Here is a 17745-nt window from a genome sequence, read left to right as displayed (position 1 = left end):
CCCTTCCGGCACACACTAACTGGGGCCTGGTGTACAGTGCACCTATGCGCTTGCTCAGGACGTCTTTCCAAGGGGTGCCCCGTCATTCCCCTGGTTGGTTGAAGTGTTTGCCCCGTCACATATTTGTGGAGCACCTTGCACGGGCCAGACTTCTGTTTTCAGCTCTAGAGATACAGCAACAGAGCAAGGTCCCTGGCTGTTCACGAGAAGCTAAGATTCTGCCGAAGGAACTTGTAAGGGGGCCCAGGAAGTTAGGAGTGCTTGGAGCTGGGAAAACGGGCAGTCCTAGTGACTGGAGGCCTCTGGACAGTTTGGTCTAGGACCATTCTCCTCCGTAGCCTATGAGTTGGCACTGAATGATGAGGCACAGGCACGGAATGTGCGGGAGGAACAGGGTATGCCCAGGCCTGGGTGAGGGAGCCCTCCAGAAGATGTGATGAGCCGTGGGGAGTCCCTGGGGAGCTGTCAGGCCGCCATGCTGCAGAGGGCCTAGCTGCCACTTCCCACCACCCCACCGGTGGGCGCCAAGCTTCTGGCCTACCTCCCCATAGGTCCCTCCCCTGGGTTCTGCTGTCCCAGGCTTCCCGCCCGTCTCAGGTAGTGAAGGGTCTCAGCGGCCACAGAGAGATTCCGGTTCCACCCTGGCTGCTTGTCACGGCAGGAGCATGGAGGGCGAGAACTCACTTGTGTTTGTAGGCTGTCTGGCGATCTGGGGCTGGAGGGCTGGAGAGAGGTGGGCCTGGAGGTCTGCTGGGGGCTCTGGAGGGGATAGCAGATGGCAGTGGAGGAACAGCACTGCTGGAGAGGCATAGAGAAGCCAGCAAAAGGATGGGAGGCTCGCCGTGAGCACTCGAGGGTCCTGGTCTTGACACCTCTGACTACACCTTGGAGGTGCAGAAGGTTGCCCCTGAGCAGTCTCTGCTGCTACAACACACAGAGGACCGCACTCAGCTTAGGGGTGCTGCTGGTGGTATGCAGGCCCAGTGAGCAGTTCTGTGCCAGATGCTGGCTGGGACTCTAGCGCTCTCCTCCTCCTCCACATCCCTGGAGGGCAGAGTCTGTGCTTTTACTCCGTTAAGGTCTTCTGATCCCCTGAAACAGTGCTCAGCTTTTACTCCGTTAAGGTCTTCTGATCCCCTGAAACAGTGCTCAGTGTTGGACAAAGAGACTCACACAACAAAGTTCTTAGACAAATATAGGATTTGAAGAAGTATTTTTGTTTGATTTTGGCTCCAGGAGCCGACAGTATTATGCTTATCTCTAGCTCCACCGCAGAATCTTGCTTATCAGTAGCAGCACACCTGGGGAGATGGGAAGATGCAATTTACAAGGCTGGTGCATCTATCACCTGCAGAATCACAGCCGTTTGGGGCACGTGTGTGTGTGTGTGTGTGTGTGTGTGTGTGTGTGTGTGTGTGTGAAAGAGAGAGAGAGAGAGAGAGGGCACAGTTTAGGAGCTTGTGGTCAAGGTACCCAAGAGATGGCCAGGCATCTCCACAGTCTCCAGGCTGCAGGCTGGACTGCCTAAGCTGTAGGGGAGGAAGATGAAGACTCCTCTGTGAAACTTGGGAACCTGGCATTGTGAAAAACATCGATGTCCTCCCAGCCCCTCTCCCCTTGAAGTTACTTATTCATTCTCCCAGAACTTTCTTTGCCAGGAAGAGAACACACAAGGAAGCAGAGAGCAAGAAAGTAGAGCTCAGCTCATCGAAGGGGCTGCCCACACCCGCTGAGTCACTTATAATGGCCCCTCAGATGTCATTTTCATGCTAAGGCATTTGGAAAAATTTCTGCTTCTGAATCACAAGCAAACACTATAATTCAACAATCTTCTCAGAGTTATTCAAGGAACTTCCATGTACTCAGAAGTGGAAGATGAGGGGCGGATGAAATCAATGAATTCTGAGTACTCTGTTTTTCTACTAATTATATTTCATTTGCCAAGTTGGGGAGGGGCGTTCCATCCGACTCCTGCGGACAGCTCTCGGGGGAAGTCTGCAAGTGGCCGATTGGGGGTTTCTGGGTGACTCGTGGCTTTTCTTATCTTCTTGGTCCTAGTCCCATAATAGACGCAAGTGTCATCCAGGAAAAGTCTCCCCGCAAGGCTTCTTGTGGACCACGAACTGTGACAGCCGGCTGGAGGAGAAGGGGCTTCGGGTGCCGGGCTGGGGTCCTGGTTCAGTCTCAGTGTCTCGGCAGTGGCTTCCAGGGCTGCCCCCGTGCGCGCTGAGCGGAGCTCTTGCTCCTGCCCTCTGCCCTCTTGGGCAATGTCAGGCAAAGTTCTGCCCCTGAGTGCCGTCACTGCTCACCTGCCTCTGCCACAGCTCCTCTCTAGGGGCAGAAAACGACTTTGTTATTCATCGTAGATAGCCACTGCTAATCACTTGCCGCGGTTCAGGGCTGGGGTCACTTGCAGCCTGGCAGGGGAGCAGACGCGGGCTGACGCGGGCCTCTTCAGGGGCCCTGCTCCTCTGTTTCCTGACAGAAGGCCGCTTCTGCTGGTCAGAGGGCACAGCACAAAATATTCACGTCGGTGGCTTGTGCCACACTGGGAACCGGAGAACTCCCACCTTGGGGACAGGCACCTTCATCAGTAAGGACGAAAGACTGAGACAGGGTGGACTGCTTTTCAAGTGCACAGCATTTCCTACCCTGTGCTCTGCCCAGGCATCGAGATTCAGCATCTATGCCCATGTAGTGTTTGAAGCCTCCGTTCGCAGGGGTGGAAGGGATAGGCGCATCTTCGCAGACAGCCAAGTCACCTCTTCTATGCTATCAGGCTGCTGTGCAGTAGCCTGCCGCAAAGCATGCTGGGGGGCACCCACCATGTACTCAGTTCTTTTTTTTTTTTGGTACCAGGAATTGAACTCACGACCTTGTGTTTGCCAGGCAGGCGCTGTGCTATATCACTGGCCCCATGTACTCAGTTCTTGAGACAGACTGTTACCCCATCTTACACCTGAAAAAAAGTGCAGGGCTGGCAGCAGAATTGGGCTCCAGCTCCCCCGGCTGGTCTCTGCCCTGTCTAGTCCTCTCCGTAGCCCCCGCTGAGACTGAATAAACACTGCTGGCGATACAGGAATCAAAGCAAACAGGCTTCGCTTTCCCCCCTTTTGCCAACTGCCCCATTAACAGAAAAGCCTTTTAAGCACCCATCTGGAAACCTGGCCTTTTCCTCCCTAAGCAAACTGAGATGGCCGAGAGGAATGTGCTGGGCAGCCGGGGCAGCACACTGGGTTCCGCTCATACTGTAAAGAATGAACACAGGGAGATCACAAATGCCCTCCAGCCCGGCCAGTGGTCCCCACAGCGAGCTGGTGTGTGGCTACACCGGTCCCTTTCAGCCGCTCTGCCCCAGAGGCCAGGCCCACCATGGCCATGGCTTCCCATAATAGCTCGCTTGTGGCTGTTTCCCCTCCAATCTGCTCCACAGGCCAGGTTTCTTGGAACAGTTTATACTTTCAGCCTAGACCACCTCTCAGGGAATGGAGGAAAAAGTCCTTGGGTACCACGCCCCCACCCAACCATGAGAAGGTCATAGTCCTGAATAAATACATTATTGGCTTTAAGAAAACTTGCTGACCACTGCTCAAACTCGCCCAGCTGTTGACGTGCGCTCAGCAAACATTTGCTGAGGGCCTGGGATGCAGCGGGCGCTTTGGGACTCGGAGGTGATGTGGCTGGGGGAGATAAGGCATGTGTAGAAGCAATCAGCAAACAGGACCACCTGGGGCCCCCGTGGGCTTAAGTGCTCTGTCCTGAGTGTGGGGAGGTCTCTGGTAAGGCAGTCGTGGAGCCGCCTTCAAGCTGTGGGGGTCTGGAAGACAGGGAAGAGAGAAAGGGGCCATGCCCCGGGCCAAGAGAATACGCTTACTTCTGGGGAGGTTCCATGGTCCCTCTGTGTGTATTTCTTAATTTGTGAGAACTCCCAAGGAGCACATAGGACATCCTCCCTCCCGAGTTTACACTTGCTCTTTACCCTGCTTGGGTGGGTGGGTGGGGCAGAAGCACCTGGGAATTATGTGGTCATTCAGATTCACATAGGACTCAATTCCAAGCCCAGAGAAACACGTCAAAGCACTGTTCTCAGCTTTGAGAAGATCCCCCCGTCCTTATGTCTGCCAGCCTTTGCCAGAGGCTCCACACCCATGACGCTGTTTCTACCGTCTTATGAGTTGCTGGCTTTGGGACAGCAGGACCCCAAAGGGCCACAGTGTCGTGTCTCCTGGACGCAGAGATTTCCACTTGCGGGACCACTGCGTTATGATCAAAACCAAGAAATAGAATGGGGACAATATTATTATTCCATGTTCAGGTCATATTTAAATTTTGGTAAGGGTCCTAATACTGTTCATTAGAGCAGCCCTATTCCCTTCTGCAGGATCTGCTGAGGATTGGGGTACATTAATGGGTACCCCAGTTCAGTCTAGAGAGTGCACATGGAGATGGAGTGTCAGGGCTTGGCTCCAAAGGTATGGCCAAGGTCACTGGTCCGGTCAAGACAAAAAGTGAGGACCTGAAGGGCTTCTGGCTCTGGGTCCAGTGTCACACCACCTTTGGGTCCAAGCCTATGGGACAGTTTCTCTGGTCCTGTCACAGTAGAGGGTTTCCAAGCACCAATGTCTAGAACAGGGGCCAGGAAGACATTTGCACACAGGTGGGTAAGGCCTGGATGCCAAGCTGTAGAGTTTGGGTTTTCTCTCTTAATGATGGTATCTTAAGCTCTTAAGAATTGCTGTCACCTTTATAACTTCAGTAAAGTTCAAAGAGTAAATTTTCTCTCATGATTTTTTTTTTGGTACTGGGTATCCAACTCTGGATCTTGAGCTTGCCAGGCAGGCGCTTATGCCACTGAGCTATATCCCCGGCCCTTCTCATGATTGTTTTGTTATTCTATGTACTCGTTATTTTTCCATTAACATTAAAGTTTATGACCTAAAAGTAGAGCGTCCACCCGTGCACCCCTCAGCATCACCTCGGTGCCACCAGTGGCTCTCAGATGGCTCCTTCAGAAACAGCCGAAGCAACAGGTCAAGGGAGGGTTGAGGTGAGATGAGTGCTCAGACAGGGAGGCCCTTCTGCAGGTGGTTCCGTTCACACAGGTGAATGGGAGCCAAGGCTCAGATCTCACCAGGGACCTGCGGATGGCACCAGCTCTGGGCACCATGCAAGGGTAACCTTTGGTCTTGTGCTCACACTAGGAAATGATGAGGCTGTATTCTGCAGGGAGAAGAAGCATCCCCTTAGAAGGGTGACAGAGAGCTGGGAAGAAAGTGGGCTGGACTCTCGGCGGGCGGGACACACCCTTGGGGCAGTGGGAGGAGAGCTTGGGCAGCTGCTCCCAGCCCTGCGGGGACTTAAGTTGTACTGAGCTGGCACTTGGTGAACAGTGGTGGCCCTTGGCAGAGGCTGAGCATTTCAAGATCTTACCCTTGGGCTTAAAGCAAGGATGCGGGAAATTGTGCACATTCAGATTGGCCAGTGCGGCAACCAGATTGGAACGAAGGTAGGTAAAGCCTGATGGTTAGTTCTGTACCAGCTTCCCTCCGCCCACAGATGTGGCCAAGGAGGAAAACCGCAGGTTAGCAGGGAGAAGGATGCGCTTCCTACACAGTTTATTACAAGGTCTGTAGTTACATAGATACGGGAACTATTAAAGACTTAAAAGGTTAATTAATTAATGTTACTGCAGGGGCTGGGGATTTAGCTCAGCAGCAAAGTACCTGCCTGGCAAGCGCAAGGTCATGAGTTCAATTCCTGGTACCGGAAAACAAACAAACAAATTAATGTTACTGGTGTCAGAGGTTACATATATATAATACATATGTCAACCATTTTACTTTTATCATCTTGGTAATGAACTCTCATATCTAAAAACAGTAATTACAAAAATAAATAAAAACTAATTTTTCTCAAAAGTTTTCTGGTTTGTTGGGAAATTTTTTTAATTCCTTTTTTTTATTTCGTTTTTGTTTTTTTTGTTTATTTGGTACCAGGACTTGAACTCAGGAACTTGTACTTGCCAGGCAGGTGCTTGTGCCATTGAACTGTATCTCTGGCCCCTGTTGGGAAACTTTTTATACCATATCAATATAGTCATTGTTTGTTTGTTTGTTTGAGACAGGGTCTCCATATATAGTTCAGGTTGGCTTTGAACTCACTTTGTAGCCCAGGCTGGCCTTGAACCTGAAATGATCCTCCTGCCTCAGCCTGCTGAGTGCTGGGATTACAGGCATGCAACATGCCCAGCAATAGTCTTTTTCTTTCCATCTCATGTTTATGTTACACAGAAAAAACATTATTGTTTTATTAAGTGTGGAATAAAAAATTGAGGAAAGTCCAAAAGCTTTTGTGTACAGTGGCAGAAATTAAAACATGCCCTTTGAGATATAAATGAGTTTTTCTCTCCTCTGCCCTCCTGCTTAAAACTTTTCTTCCAAGTATCTGATTCAGTTGGCTAATACCCAAAAGATAGGTGCTAGAGCCCAAGATCTCATCCTAATTTTAACTCAAACAGTATACTGTGTGACACCTATCTAACATGTTCTTTCTGCTATTCTGAAATTCCTTTGCTAGTATTAATTGCATTAAAAGTAAGGTTTTGAAACATCTACCTTAGATCTTCCCTTTTTTCACAGCAACATTCCCCATAAAAGCTCAAAGGTAGAAATAACCATTCTGATGGGTGAATGGATACACAAGATATGGTCTATCCCAATGGGCTATTATGCAGCCTTAAAAAGGAAGAAAATTTTAAAAACAACATACTGCATAAAATTTGCTTGAAAACCATCTTGTGTATAGTTGAGTCATGTTAAATATAGTCATCCAATCTCCAAAATGACTTTCATTTTACAAAACTGGGACTCTGTCCCTAATGTCCCTTGGAACAACCATTCTACTTTCTCTAGGAATCTGATCATGGTACGTACCTTAGTTCAATGGAGTCATGCAGTATTTATCCCTTTGAGACTGGCTTATGTCAAGTATCATGATGTCATCAAAGCTCAACCATGTTGTGGTAGCAGGTATCAGAATTTCATTTTAAGGCTGAGTAGTATTTCATTGAATGCACATACCACATGTTGCTTACCCTTTCATCCATGGATGGACATTTGGGTTGTTTCCATCTCTTACCTATTGTGAATGGTGCTGCTATGAAAAAACTAAGGTCTGTCAGGGCAGGTCTTTTAATTTTATGGGGCAAAAATATCACCGCTCGGAAAGCAATCATCAGCCTTGCATGCCAGAGTGACAAATGTTCATAGCTAACACACAGGGAAGCGGTGGACAAGTCCCCCACTCTGCCATGGAAAGATAACATGGAGAGAAGCCCTGGACAGGAAGTGCATGACGGAGATAGGAGCTTGCTTTTGCTCCAGGACGGTGTTGCCTAATGGTTAGAGCCCCAGAATGACTTATCTGGGGAACATGAAAACTTTGACACAATTAATTCATGGTGTCTCTAATTTTCAATTTATTTACTCTTCCATGCCCTGAACAGTGCTGGTAGCTTATTATAAAATAAGGCTTTATTATGAAGACCAAGGACAGAGCAGAGGCATCATTTGGAGCTATGTTCGGGGAAATATCCTTGGGGTTTTGACAGAAGTGAATATATTTTCACTGCACTTAAATGTGATCAAAAGGGGTCATCCCAGTAACTGCTTCCATATTAAGAGCTCGACACACAGTTATATTAATAAATACTGTGCATGTGATATGCTCCAAACTATGACAGCTATACATAATTTTGAATTATGTGTACGCGTGATAATCAAAAGTGCATATTACTTAAAATCATGCAGAGGTCCTGGTGATGGGCTTTTTGGAAACCTCATGAAAAGAAATCCCCAAAGTGAAATGAGGTATTATTGTGAAATCAGATAAGAACTCAGTTTATTTTCATTTAATAGGATCTACACTTTACCAGCTTAGAACACTACAAGGCAAAATTAGAGACACATTGTCTGATGTAAAATTCTAAAACGACAGCTTTAATGTGTATAATGGCTTGAATTTAATAGGAGAAAAATCTAATTTAATATTTTATGTGTTTGACATTTTACTTCGGGAGTTCGGGTGGTAGAAAATGCAGTCTTTATAGTCACACTTACTACAGGGAAAAAGTGAATTATGCCCTGGTCATTTACGAAAAGGAACAAGAGAGCTGGCTTGGGGCGGTCGAGGCAAGCTGCGCAAGCCAGGCGAGCGTGCTAACTCTGTGGGGCAGACAGCACATTTGGGGACCACTCTACACTGACCTCTCCCTCTTCCTGCCTTTAGTTCTGGGAGATGATCGGCGAGGAACACGGCATTGACTGCACGGGGAGCGACCGCGGGGCCTCCGCCCTGCAGCTGGAGCGAATCAGCGTGTATTACAATGAAGCTTACGGTAGGGCTGGTGGCCAGCGGAGAAGCCAAGCCTCACGTGAGGCAGGACACTAGGGTGCTGAGTGTGGGGGTCCCCACCCCTGTTCATGAGGCAGGCAAGTGGGGGGAGGCAGTCACTGCAGTCATAAGCCATGATAAGTAGACTCATGCACAATGATGAAAAAGTATTTTTTGAAGGTATTTTATAGGTTTGTGTGATTGCTGTTAGGGTCAGGGAGATAATGGGTCCTTTCTAGAATACCCATGCTATTTAGGCCAGTATCACAAGGTTCCACCTTGATGAAACATTAACTTTTAGAAAAACAACAGTTTGCTGACTTCTTCCTGTTTTTCTGCTCAGGTAAGAAGTATGTGCCCCGAGCAGTGCTGGTGGACCTAGAGCCCGGGACAATGGATAGCATCCGATCCAGCAAATTAGGAGCCCTCTTCCAACCGGACAGTTTTGTCCACGGTAGGTTTCTCCAGAAGGTTCTACCTGGAAGAGATTAGGATGCCTCCTAGTGGTGCCTTCTCACCTCACCTCTCCTTCTTTTCACCTTCTTACCACAGGTAACTCTGGGGCTGGCAACAACTGGGCAAAGGGCCATTACACGGAGGGTGCTGAGCTGATAGAAACGGTCATGGATGTGGTGAGGAGCGAGAGTGAGAACTGCGACTGCCTGCAGGGCTTCCAGATTGTCCACTCCCTGGGCGGGGGCACGGGCTCAGGCATGGGCACGCTGCTCATGAACAAGATCAGGGAGGAGTACCCAGACCGCATCCTCAACTCCTTCAGCGTCATGCCTTCGCCCAAGGTGTCCGACACGGTGGTGGAGCCCTACAACGCGGTGCTGTCCATCCACCAGCTGATCGAGAACACAGATGCCTGCTTCTGCATCGACAACGAGGCGCTCTATGACATTTGTTTCCGCACCCTGAAGCTGACGACACCCACCTACGGGGATCTCAACCACCTGGTGTCCTTAACCGTGAGCGGTATCACCACCTCGCTGCGGTTCCCTGGCCAGCTCAACGCAGACCTGCGCAAGCTGGCCGTGAACATGGTACCCTTCCCTCGCCTGCACTTCTTCATGCCTGGCTTTGCCCCTCTCACAGCCCAGGGCAGCCAGCAGTACCGGGCCCTCTCCGTAGCTGAGCTCACGCAGCAGATGTTTGATGCCCGCAACACCATGGCTGCCTGTGACCCACGCCGTGGCCGCTACCTGACCGTGGCCTGCATCTTCCGGGGTAAGATGTCCACCAAAGAAGTGGACCAACAGCTGCTGTCTGTGCAGACAAGGAACAGCAGCTGTTTTGTGGAGTGGATCCCTAACAACGTCAAGGTGGCTGTCTGCGACATCCCGCCCCGGGGGCTGAACATGGCGGCCACCTTCATAGGCAATAACACAGCTATCCAAGAGCTCTTCAACAGGGTTTCTGAGCACTTCTCAGCCATGTTCAGAAGGAGAGCTTTTGTGCACTGGTACACCAGCGAAGGGATGGACATAAGTGAATTCGGGGAAGCCGAAAGTAATATCCATGATTTGGTGTCTGAGTACCAACAATTTCAAGATGCCAAAGTCCTGGAGGAAAATGAAGAGGTCCTGGAGGAGGCTGAGAGGGAAGTGGAAGATAAGGAGCCCGAGGTGTGAGGGAGCCACCCTAGGCTCATGTCTGTCCTGCAGCACGTGCAGCCTGCTCGGTGCAGCAGCCCTGCCAGTGAGGTGGGACTGGGGGCAGGGTGAGATGGCTGTGGCAATAGGGTCTCGCCCAGCTACTAACCACACAGCTTTGATATGCACTGCATACCCCATTAACTTCACTTTGTAACAGCAAAATGGATTTACTGTGAATCACTGCCTGAGCTTTCGAGGATTCTAGAGGACTGCACGCCTAGCCCTATGCTGGGCACCTGGACTACCTGAGTGGGTTCGCAGAGAGCTGCTCCGTTGGTATTCACCTTCACCATCAGCACTGAGAGGTACCAGGCATCCCTGGGCTGCTAGGACTTTTACATCAGCCTCTTCCTCTTTGCACACTGCCTGGAGTCCTGCCTGCCTGTGCCTGAGGCCTCCAGAAAAGCCAGGTGTCTGACCAGCACGCAGGAGCCCGTGTCCCTAAGTCAACTGTGTAGACCTTGGGGACCCCTCAGTGCACTAACTGCAAAGGGAACAGGGAGGAGAGAAAGGCCATAGTCCTCTCCACAGAAATCCCTGGCCAAGAAATAAAAAGCATGTCAAAACAGACAAAACTGAATAGCTCCAATCCACTGAAAAATCCTTTTATTTCTAATTAGCTTTCAGAATATGTATTTTAATTTCTTGTTAGAATTAGGTTCTGGAAATTCATTAATAATCATCTTTGGTTTCCTTTTAAAGGTGATTTGGAAATGTTCTTTTCACTTTCCATTCAATTACCAGCCCCGCCCCCCCAAGCTTCTATGCTGAGAAAGGGCACTTTACATACTCGGCAGCTGCTCAAACGTGGGAATCCGGCAGGAACGGCTGCGGTGTCCTTCTCGGTGACAGAGGACATCATCTCATTAGGGAACTTTTACAGTTCAAATTAATCTGCACAAGTTGCCATAAATGTTTTCATGATGACACAGCTTTAACTATTACATGATTTTAATCTGCTCACATTACAACAGGACCAGATACACAAGAGCAAATCAAATCATCCATAATTTCTTCATTATGGTTTACCTATTATGACATGCAGCACTACTGCCATCCCTTCCAGTACCAGGGTCGGGACAGCCTTCTAGAATGACCACTGTGCTATACTACTTGACCCATGGATAAGGAGTACTGGGAAAATACTCTGACCCTCACTTGAGAAGTACTTTACTTGCAGGCAACTAGGACCTCCTGTCCTGATTTGCTTTTGTAATCGGGAATAATGAAGTAACAGGTGGACAGATGATCTGTTCTTTCTGAAAAAGTTTTTTCACATGTGCATCGTGAGGAAATAACAGATGCACATGAAGAGAGAATTGGAACTTGCTGTGGGTCTTCCTGATAAGCTATTAGCCCAATTAAACAAGCACAAAATAACATTTTAAACACTTTTGTGGTTGAAGAAGCACTAGATTTAGTAAGAAATTGCACATATACACTCTTAGTTTGAATAACTTCTTTAGATGCTAAAAAGACAACCTGTGATTAGGTAAGAATTTATACATATGGTTTCTCTGGCACGTTCCTTCTCAAATTTAAAAGGCAATTAAATAGATGGAAGCAAAGACACAGACTTAGATCTTCTAAAAAAAAACTTTCACTGATTTATATTACTGTAAAGACTTGTTTGCTCAACAGTAATCATTAAAAGTACAAAGACATTTAATTTTAAATGGTTGAATTGTTTATTTCAGACTAAATTCCTTTTCTTGGAATCTAACTACCCAGACTGATTGATTTTAGTTAAAAATATTTCAAAATGCATCTCACCATCCTACTCTTTCATATGGTACAAATAGAGTAAAATAAACTAGAAACCCAGAGAACTCTCTCCTTGATTTTGAAGAGCTTATTCCTTTAGCGGTATGGTTGCTACGGCGACACTGGTCTCTCAGAGACTGAGAGCAGGATTATGGAGTTTTAGAGTTTGTCCGACTCCTTCCTCTCGCACACAAAGACACGACGCGAACAGAAAGATTAACTGATTGCCTTAACCAAAATCCCTCTACTTAGCAAAACGTCCACATCTCAGCGATTGGGGGCTTCTCATTTGTGCAGTTGTCCTGCACATATCTCTGAATGGTGGTTGCAGAAGTTCATTTCATCCTAGTACTGGTTCAGGATTTACTTTTTTAAGTCACAAAGCCTCAAAGAATCTTTGTTGGATGATAAATTTTGTCTTTTATTCAGTTACTTTAACCCTTTTCATCTCACAAGCCCTGCCCCAAAGTTTCACCACTAGTTATCCCACCTGCTTCCTTAATAAATGACTTATCTCTTAATTACTTGGTTAGAAACAATTTATCCCTTTGCCTATTAGAGACTTTATTTGTTTGATATTAAAAAAAATCCCTATAGCCTTGTAAATCATTTATTCCTACCCTTTTAATGGAGGCTACTTTCTAGTACCTTAATCTTGGGAACTGTGGCTCTGAACTCAGGTGCTTTAACTTGTGAGCAGGATCACAGCTGATGTTAAGGCAATTCCAGGATCTCCTGACTCGCTGCTGTCCAGCAAACTGGCTCTCTCTCAATCTGCTGGTCCTCTTTGTGCCCTGTGCTAAAATTCAATGAAATCTATAGATCAAGTGTCAGGGGGCAGGAAGCCATCCCCAGAAAGGGAGAACAAAGACATTCTTCAGCCTCATCTCTAGCCCCGGTAAGTTACTGTGAGCTTAAGTATCATAGAAAGAATTCTTTGAAAATTCCTGTTTCCATTCATTTCTCCATTCTCCAAAAAGTTAAAATGTGCAATTAACTTTGCAATATTTTACACAGCCAAAAGCTTCCAAGTTTGAAAAGTAAAATGAAAACACTTCCAATAATTTTTCATCCCTAAATATTTAATGACCATTCAAATACCACAAAACTGTTCTAATCATTATCCCCCAGACCTGCAAATATCTCAGTAAGCAAGGTGTTCAACAGCTTTGTCTCATTTCCTATGAGAAATGCTACCAGGATATACGTTCAGCTATAAGTAAAACTGACAAGCACTTTGTGCATAAATTCTAATGTTAATAGTTCTTCTCTAGTTTTAGTTGCACAATAAAAAAAAAAGGGCTATGATTACTTAATTGCAATTTAGCAATTGTTCTTTAATATATGCTTTTAGTAATTACTTTCATTTATGGTACTGGCTAACCAGTGCTACTTTACTTAGAGGTGGAGACAAAAGCAAGAAGCCGGTGGATAACGACAGAACTGCTCTAATGGGACTCTGTAATTCAAAGATTAGGGACAGCAACGCTTCAGTGATAGTATCTAATTTTGATCATCAATTAAGGTCAAAAGAAACAGCATTTTCTATTTTGAGATATTTAAATAATGTTTTCCGTGTCCCTTTAGTCACTAAATACCACAGATCTTTTCCCCCTTTGCAAAGCTCTGCTTCATATGGTTCTAACCATGCAGTTTTGCAGGTAGCTTCTATACAGAAAAAGTCCCAACAGAAAACAAAAGCCAACAGTAACAGTAAACCATACATCAGTTTATTGGTATCATTAATGGATGAATAAGATAGGTACTTTTTCCCCTCACAAAATGACATTGATTACAATCTACCATAACATGTGCCCATACATCTTCAGGGTGAAAATGTAGCATTTCAAGCTCTAGTCAGGGTCTAGGAAGAAAAAAGAAAATGCAACAGTTGCTAGCTGGTTCTATGTGTTTTTTTAAACACCCAACACTAATAAGAGAAACAACATCCTTATAGTGAACTATAGCAACTGTGGCTGCAATTCACAGGGGAGGGTGTGTGAGCCCTGGCTGACTGCATCAACAGCTTCAGCCGACGAGGTGCATTCCCGCTCAGTAAAATGACACTGTCTTCTCAAAAACAAAAACAAAACAAAACAAAACAAAACACCAAACAAAAAAACCAAACAAACAATTATGCCTTTAAAAGACACTAAAATCCCCCTGTGCTAATAGGGTGGAGTGCCCTTTGCTGCAGAGCACAAGAAGGACCCATCCTTAGTCTGCAGGAGCTGGACAAAACTTCCTGACCCCACAGATACGGCAAGGTGGTGGGAGTCAGATGCAGTATTTGGCACGGCACCTCTGCAGGAGGCCAAGTGAGGCTCTCTGTTAGCTCCCGGCTGCAACAGAACCACCCAGCATCAAACCAAGGATTATGGGACTGGATGGAGAACCCCTAAAAAAGGGCTAAGTTCAAAACACCAAGAATTATGGGACTGGATGGAGAACCCCTAAAAAAGGGCTAAATTCAACACACCACATCTACAGACTTGCAATAAAATATTTACTAATTCAAAATGAAAATGCAAAGTGCCGAAGGGAGACAGTTCCGATAAGTAAAATTGCTCATAAACACAAGCTGCCAAAGGATTAATATTTATCATGCTTCTGTGCTACTGCAGGTCTGAGGCTTTTAAAAAAGCAAAACAAGAAAATTAAATCTGAAAAACATCTCCGATAATTTTCCTTGCTTGTGTTTGAAGTAACAATATCAAGAGAGTAGCAGGGAGATCAAATCACTTTTGTAGTTTGGAGCAAAAAGTCTGAACTTAACTGTACAGGACTGTCTTTATTACATGAGAATGTAGCTCACACCACTAACATCTCTGCAGAAGTAAAAGGAACAAACATTCTGAAAGCAAAAATAAATTTAACAAAACAGGATTCACTACAGGGTTCTGCAGATAAAGTAGCCAGGGTCTGCTTGATAAAATAGCAGGATCCTTGCCTGTAACTGTGGCCGTATGTTCCGGAAGTAGTGATCTGTGAGGACATTAGCAGATGTGGGAGAAATAAAAAATTCAAAGAACTTTAATTTTTCATGCTCCTGATCTATTATGTAATTCTAATAGCAATTATAAAAGTGGGGAGTTTCTCCTCCAAATTATTTGATTTTGTGCAAATGGAAGAGGTTTAATTAAAATAAGATGGCTCTCTACCTAAGCATTGCTAAATGAACTGAAAATCAATGTGCTTATTACTTCTGGTTGTCAGAGCCCGAAAGGACATTCTTTTATCATGCCAAAAGACTTCTATAACCTGTATACTTTAAATTATTACCTCAATAACTAAATTTCAAATGCTCTGACCAAAAAAAAAGGACAGAACCTCAAACTAAAATTAGTTTGATTTTTATGGTGCTCTAAAAATTTTAAATGCAACTTTTCTATACAGTTGTCTTACATGTTTTATATGATCTTTGGCCTATCAGTCTGTTTTTCAATCTGGATATATGACAATTAATTTTACAGAATCTTATAAGATAAATGAATCTGTCCTCTATACATATGCCAATCCCCTCCAGTGAATATAAATATCATGTACTGCAAACATGTACTGGTAAGTCAAAAAAAGAAAAAAAAGAATTATCTATAGAACTAAAGCAGCTTCAAGAAAAACTGTATTTACTTAATCCCAACATACACTTTGAAGAGTTAGTATTTGTCATTTTCTTTCTTCCTATATGACTGCTTATTCATGTTAGTGCATAAACAAATAAAATTATTAAAAGGTAAAAAAAATTACAACTTTTCTAATTATTTTCTAAATAATTCAGTAACTTACTGATTATTCTTTTTTGACTTTCACAATTTTTATGCTGCTGCCAGAAGTCTTCTCTGCATTTGCTTTGAATTCTGTCTTCAGGGCATCCCTCACTGCTTTTGCACAGATCTGGGAGTATCGAATGTAGCTAGAAGACAATGAAAGATACAATGTTAATTATTAATACCCGAATCCCACCAGACAACTATTACTTTGTTTTTGTGTTTCTGTATTTTTATTTTTGGTTTGGTTGTACATTATTGCAAAAATACATTTAAAAGCTGCTAATACCAAAAAGAATCTATACAAACAAAAAAGATTAGAAAGAAATGTGTCAAACTATTAGCTGGTGCTTGGATAGGTGGTCCTGATTTTCCTCTTGGTACTGTTTTGTCTTGGTGCCTTAGGGTATTCATTTAAAATGAATATTTAAAAAAAAAAAAAACCACACACAGCAAATCAAAGAGACCAAAATGTTAATAGATTATAACATGGATGATCCCCCTCATTTTTCTACTTAAAACCTTTTCTTTTAATTGTTCCATTCTTACAAAGCAAGGTACATATAATTAAAAGAAAAAAAAAATGAATCATAACATTTCTTTCTCTGGTAAGTTATTTAAACACTTTCCTGAGAATAATGGATTCTGTCTACAAGATTGCCATTAAAAATACTTCCTAATCAAGGTTTCTAAATTAGACTGGAAGGCCCTCAAAGTGCATCATCAATTCTAACAAAATACCCAAAAGCCTGCTTCCTGTTTGGTAGGTGGTACTCTCATCAACATCTTATTTTCCTCAAAAAAGTCACATTACTTTTCACAATTTTTGAAAACAGGAAAGGAGAGGTGGTGGGTGTCTATTTTTGATGTTTTCCAATTTGTTCTGGAAATCATCAGTATGAGTTCCAATGCCTGCTTCCAATCTTAATTGGGTGACCTTCAGGCTATTCAACCTTTTCAGCTTGTTTATTCACCTGTAAAAACACCGGAATGAAAGGATGATAATACCTGCCCTGCAAAGGGTTAGGAGGAGAAAAGAGAAGCATGAAAAAGCATGGCTCCCTTAGCAGGCTGCTTAATAAATACGCAGGGTATTAGTAGGTCTACTATCCTTCCAAGGCTACAAAAATTTGCTTGTCTCAGTGAGGCAACCCGGGCTGGCAGTGGTTGCTGGATAATCATATGCTCCCAGAATGTTACCCCTGGAAGGTGCTACTTCGTCTAGCCGACTAGGGAGCAGTGCCGCCTGAAGCACAGAAATCAGGCGTCCTAACTATACTAACGGCTCCGGCTCCTCGTTAGGTCAGATGGCCGGTCCTCAAACGGCCACCTCGCACCTTTGTGCAGAACTCTGCACAGATGGGAGGGGCTTTCACCCCTTTTCAATGACACGGAACCCCGAGGCCAACGGGGACTAATTAAAAATGAAAATGCATTTAACATCCTAAAAGACCTCCCCTCGGTGCTGGAAGGCTTCAGATGTTAGCAGTGGCTTGTGACCTCAAGAACAATCTGTTGCTCTGTGTCCCGAGTTACGTGCTCTGTTGCTCTTACAACATAAACCAAGCACAACTGAAGAGGAAGACTCTCTTCCGGTAAAAACAGGTCACATTTGCCGAGGCATTTTACTCTGGGCTGCAGGGACGGGCCGGCGACTCCGTGCCGCCGAGCCTCGCCGCCGGCGCGCCTTGTCCACACTGACGCCATCTTGGCGGCGGCGCCCGAAGCCTGGGATGCCGGCGGCGGCAGGCCCGACCAGGCGGGATTCACCGTCCCCGCCGCGCCCTTCACAGGGGCTGCACGGGCGTGTCCAGGGCCTACCTGAGTCCAGCCTGTCGCCAGTAGGCCACCATGATGTCGCGAAGGGGGGGGTGCGTCGGACCGAATCGCGAGGAAACCGCAATGTCGGCTGTCACACGGCCCAGGAGGAGGAAGGTCAGGCCGGAGAAGCGGAAGAGGCGGGGCCTACGGACACGCCAGTCACCGCCTCTTACCCCGCCCCCCACAAGCCCCTGCCTCTCCGGTGGAAGCCCACCGCCACCGAGAGCCAATGGGCGCGCAAGGCCCTGGCCGCGGGTGCCAATCCGAGGGTCGGCGGGCCGGCCAGGCGGGCTTGCCCTTTGGCTCCACGGCGCCCCGCCGTGAGACCCTCGGGCTTCCGTAGT

General features: G+C 46.0%; 2 protein-coding genes across 2 annotated transcripts; one reads left to right on the top strand and one right to left on the bottom strand.

The window, feature by feature from the left end:
• Window positions 1–5257: 5257 nt before the first annotated feature.
• Tubb1 (tubulin, beta 1 class VI) lies at window positions 5258–11883 on the top strand. The gene is made up of 4 exons (XM_005392213.2): window positions 5258–5506; window positions 8287–8395; window positions 8735–8845; window positions 8944–11883. Exons 1-4 carry the CDS (start codon window positions 5450–5452, stop codon window positions 10023–10025), a joined length of 1359 nt encoding a protein of 452 aa, XP_005392270.1. The 5' UTR covers window positions 5258–5449; the 3' UTR covers window positions 10026–11883.
• A 1638-nt stretch (window positions 11884–13521) lies between these two features.
• Atp5e (ATP synthase, H+ transporting, mitochondrial F1 complex, epsilon subunit) lies at window positions 13522–17745 on the bottom strand (the record flags this gene model as incomplete). Its single annotated transcript, XM_005392211.2, is given in 3 exon segments — window positions 13522–13677; window positions 15600–15726; window positions 17402–17745. Coding segments are annotated over 2 exon segments (156 nt in total). The 3' UTR covers window positions 13522–13677; window positions 15600–15602.

The sequence above is a fragment of the Chinchilla lanigera genome, unplaced genomic scaffold (genome assembly GCF_000276665.1).
Source record: "Chinchilla lanigera isolate Chin_1 unplaced genomic scaffold, ChiLan1.0 scaffold00044, whole genome shotgun sequence".
Taxonomy (NCBI): domain Eukaryota; kingdom Metazoa; phylum Chordata; class Mammalia; order Rodentia; family Chinchillidae; genus Chinchilla; species Chinchilla lanigera.
This window is presented reverse-complemented; position numbering and strand designations above follow the sequence as displayed.

Excerpts from the sequence above, each read along its gene's own strand:
- Tubb1 (XM_005392213.2), top strand. The coding sequence starts at position 5,450 with ATGCGGGAAATTGTGCACATTCAGATTGGCCAGTGCGGCAACCAGATT. Across the intron at positions 5,507-8,286 it reads GCAACCAGATTGGAACGAAG|TTCTGGGAGATGATCGGCGA; the intron begins GTAGGTAAAGCC and ends TCCTGCCTTTAG. Across the intron at positions 8,846-8,943 it reads ACCGGACAGTTTTGTCCACG|GTAACTCTGGGGCTGGCAAC; the intron begins GTAGGTTTCTCC and ends TTCTTACCACAG.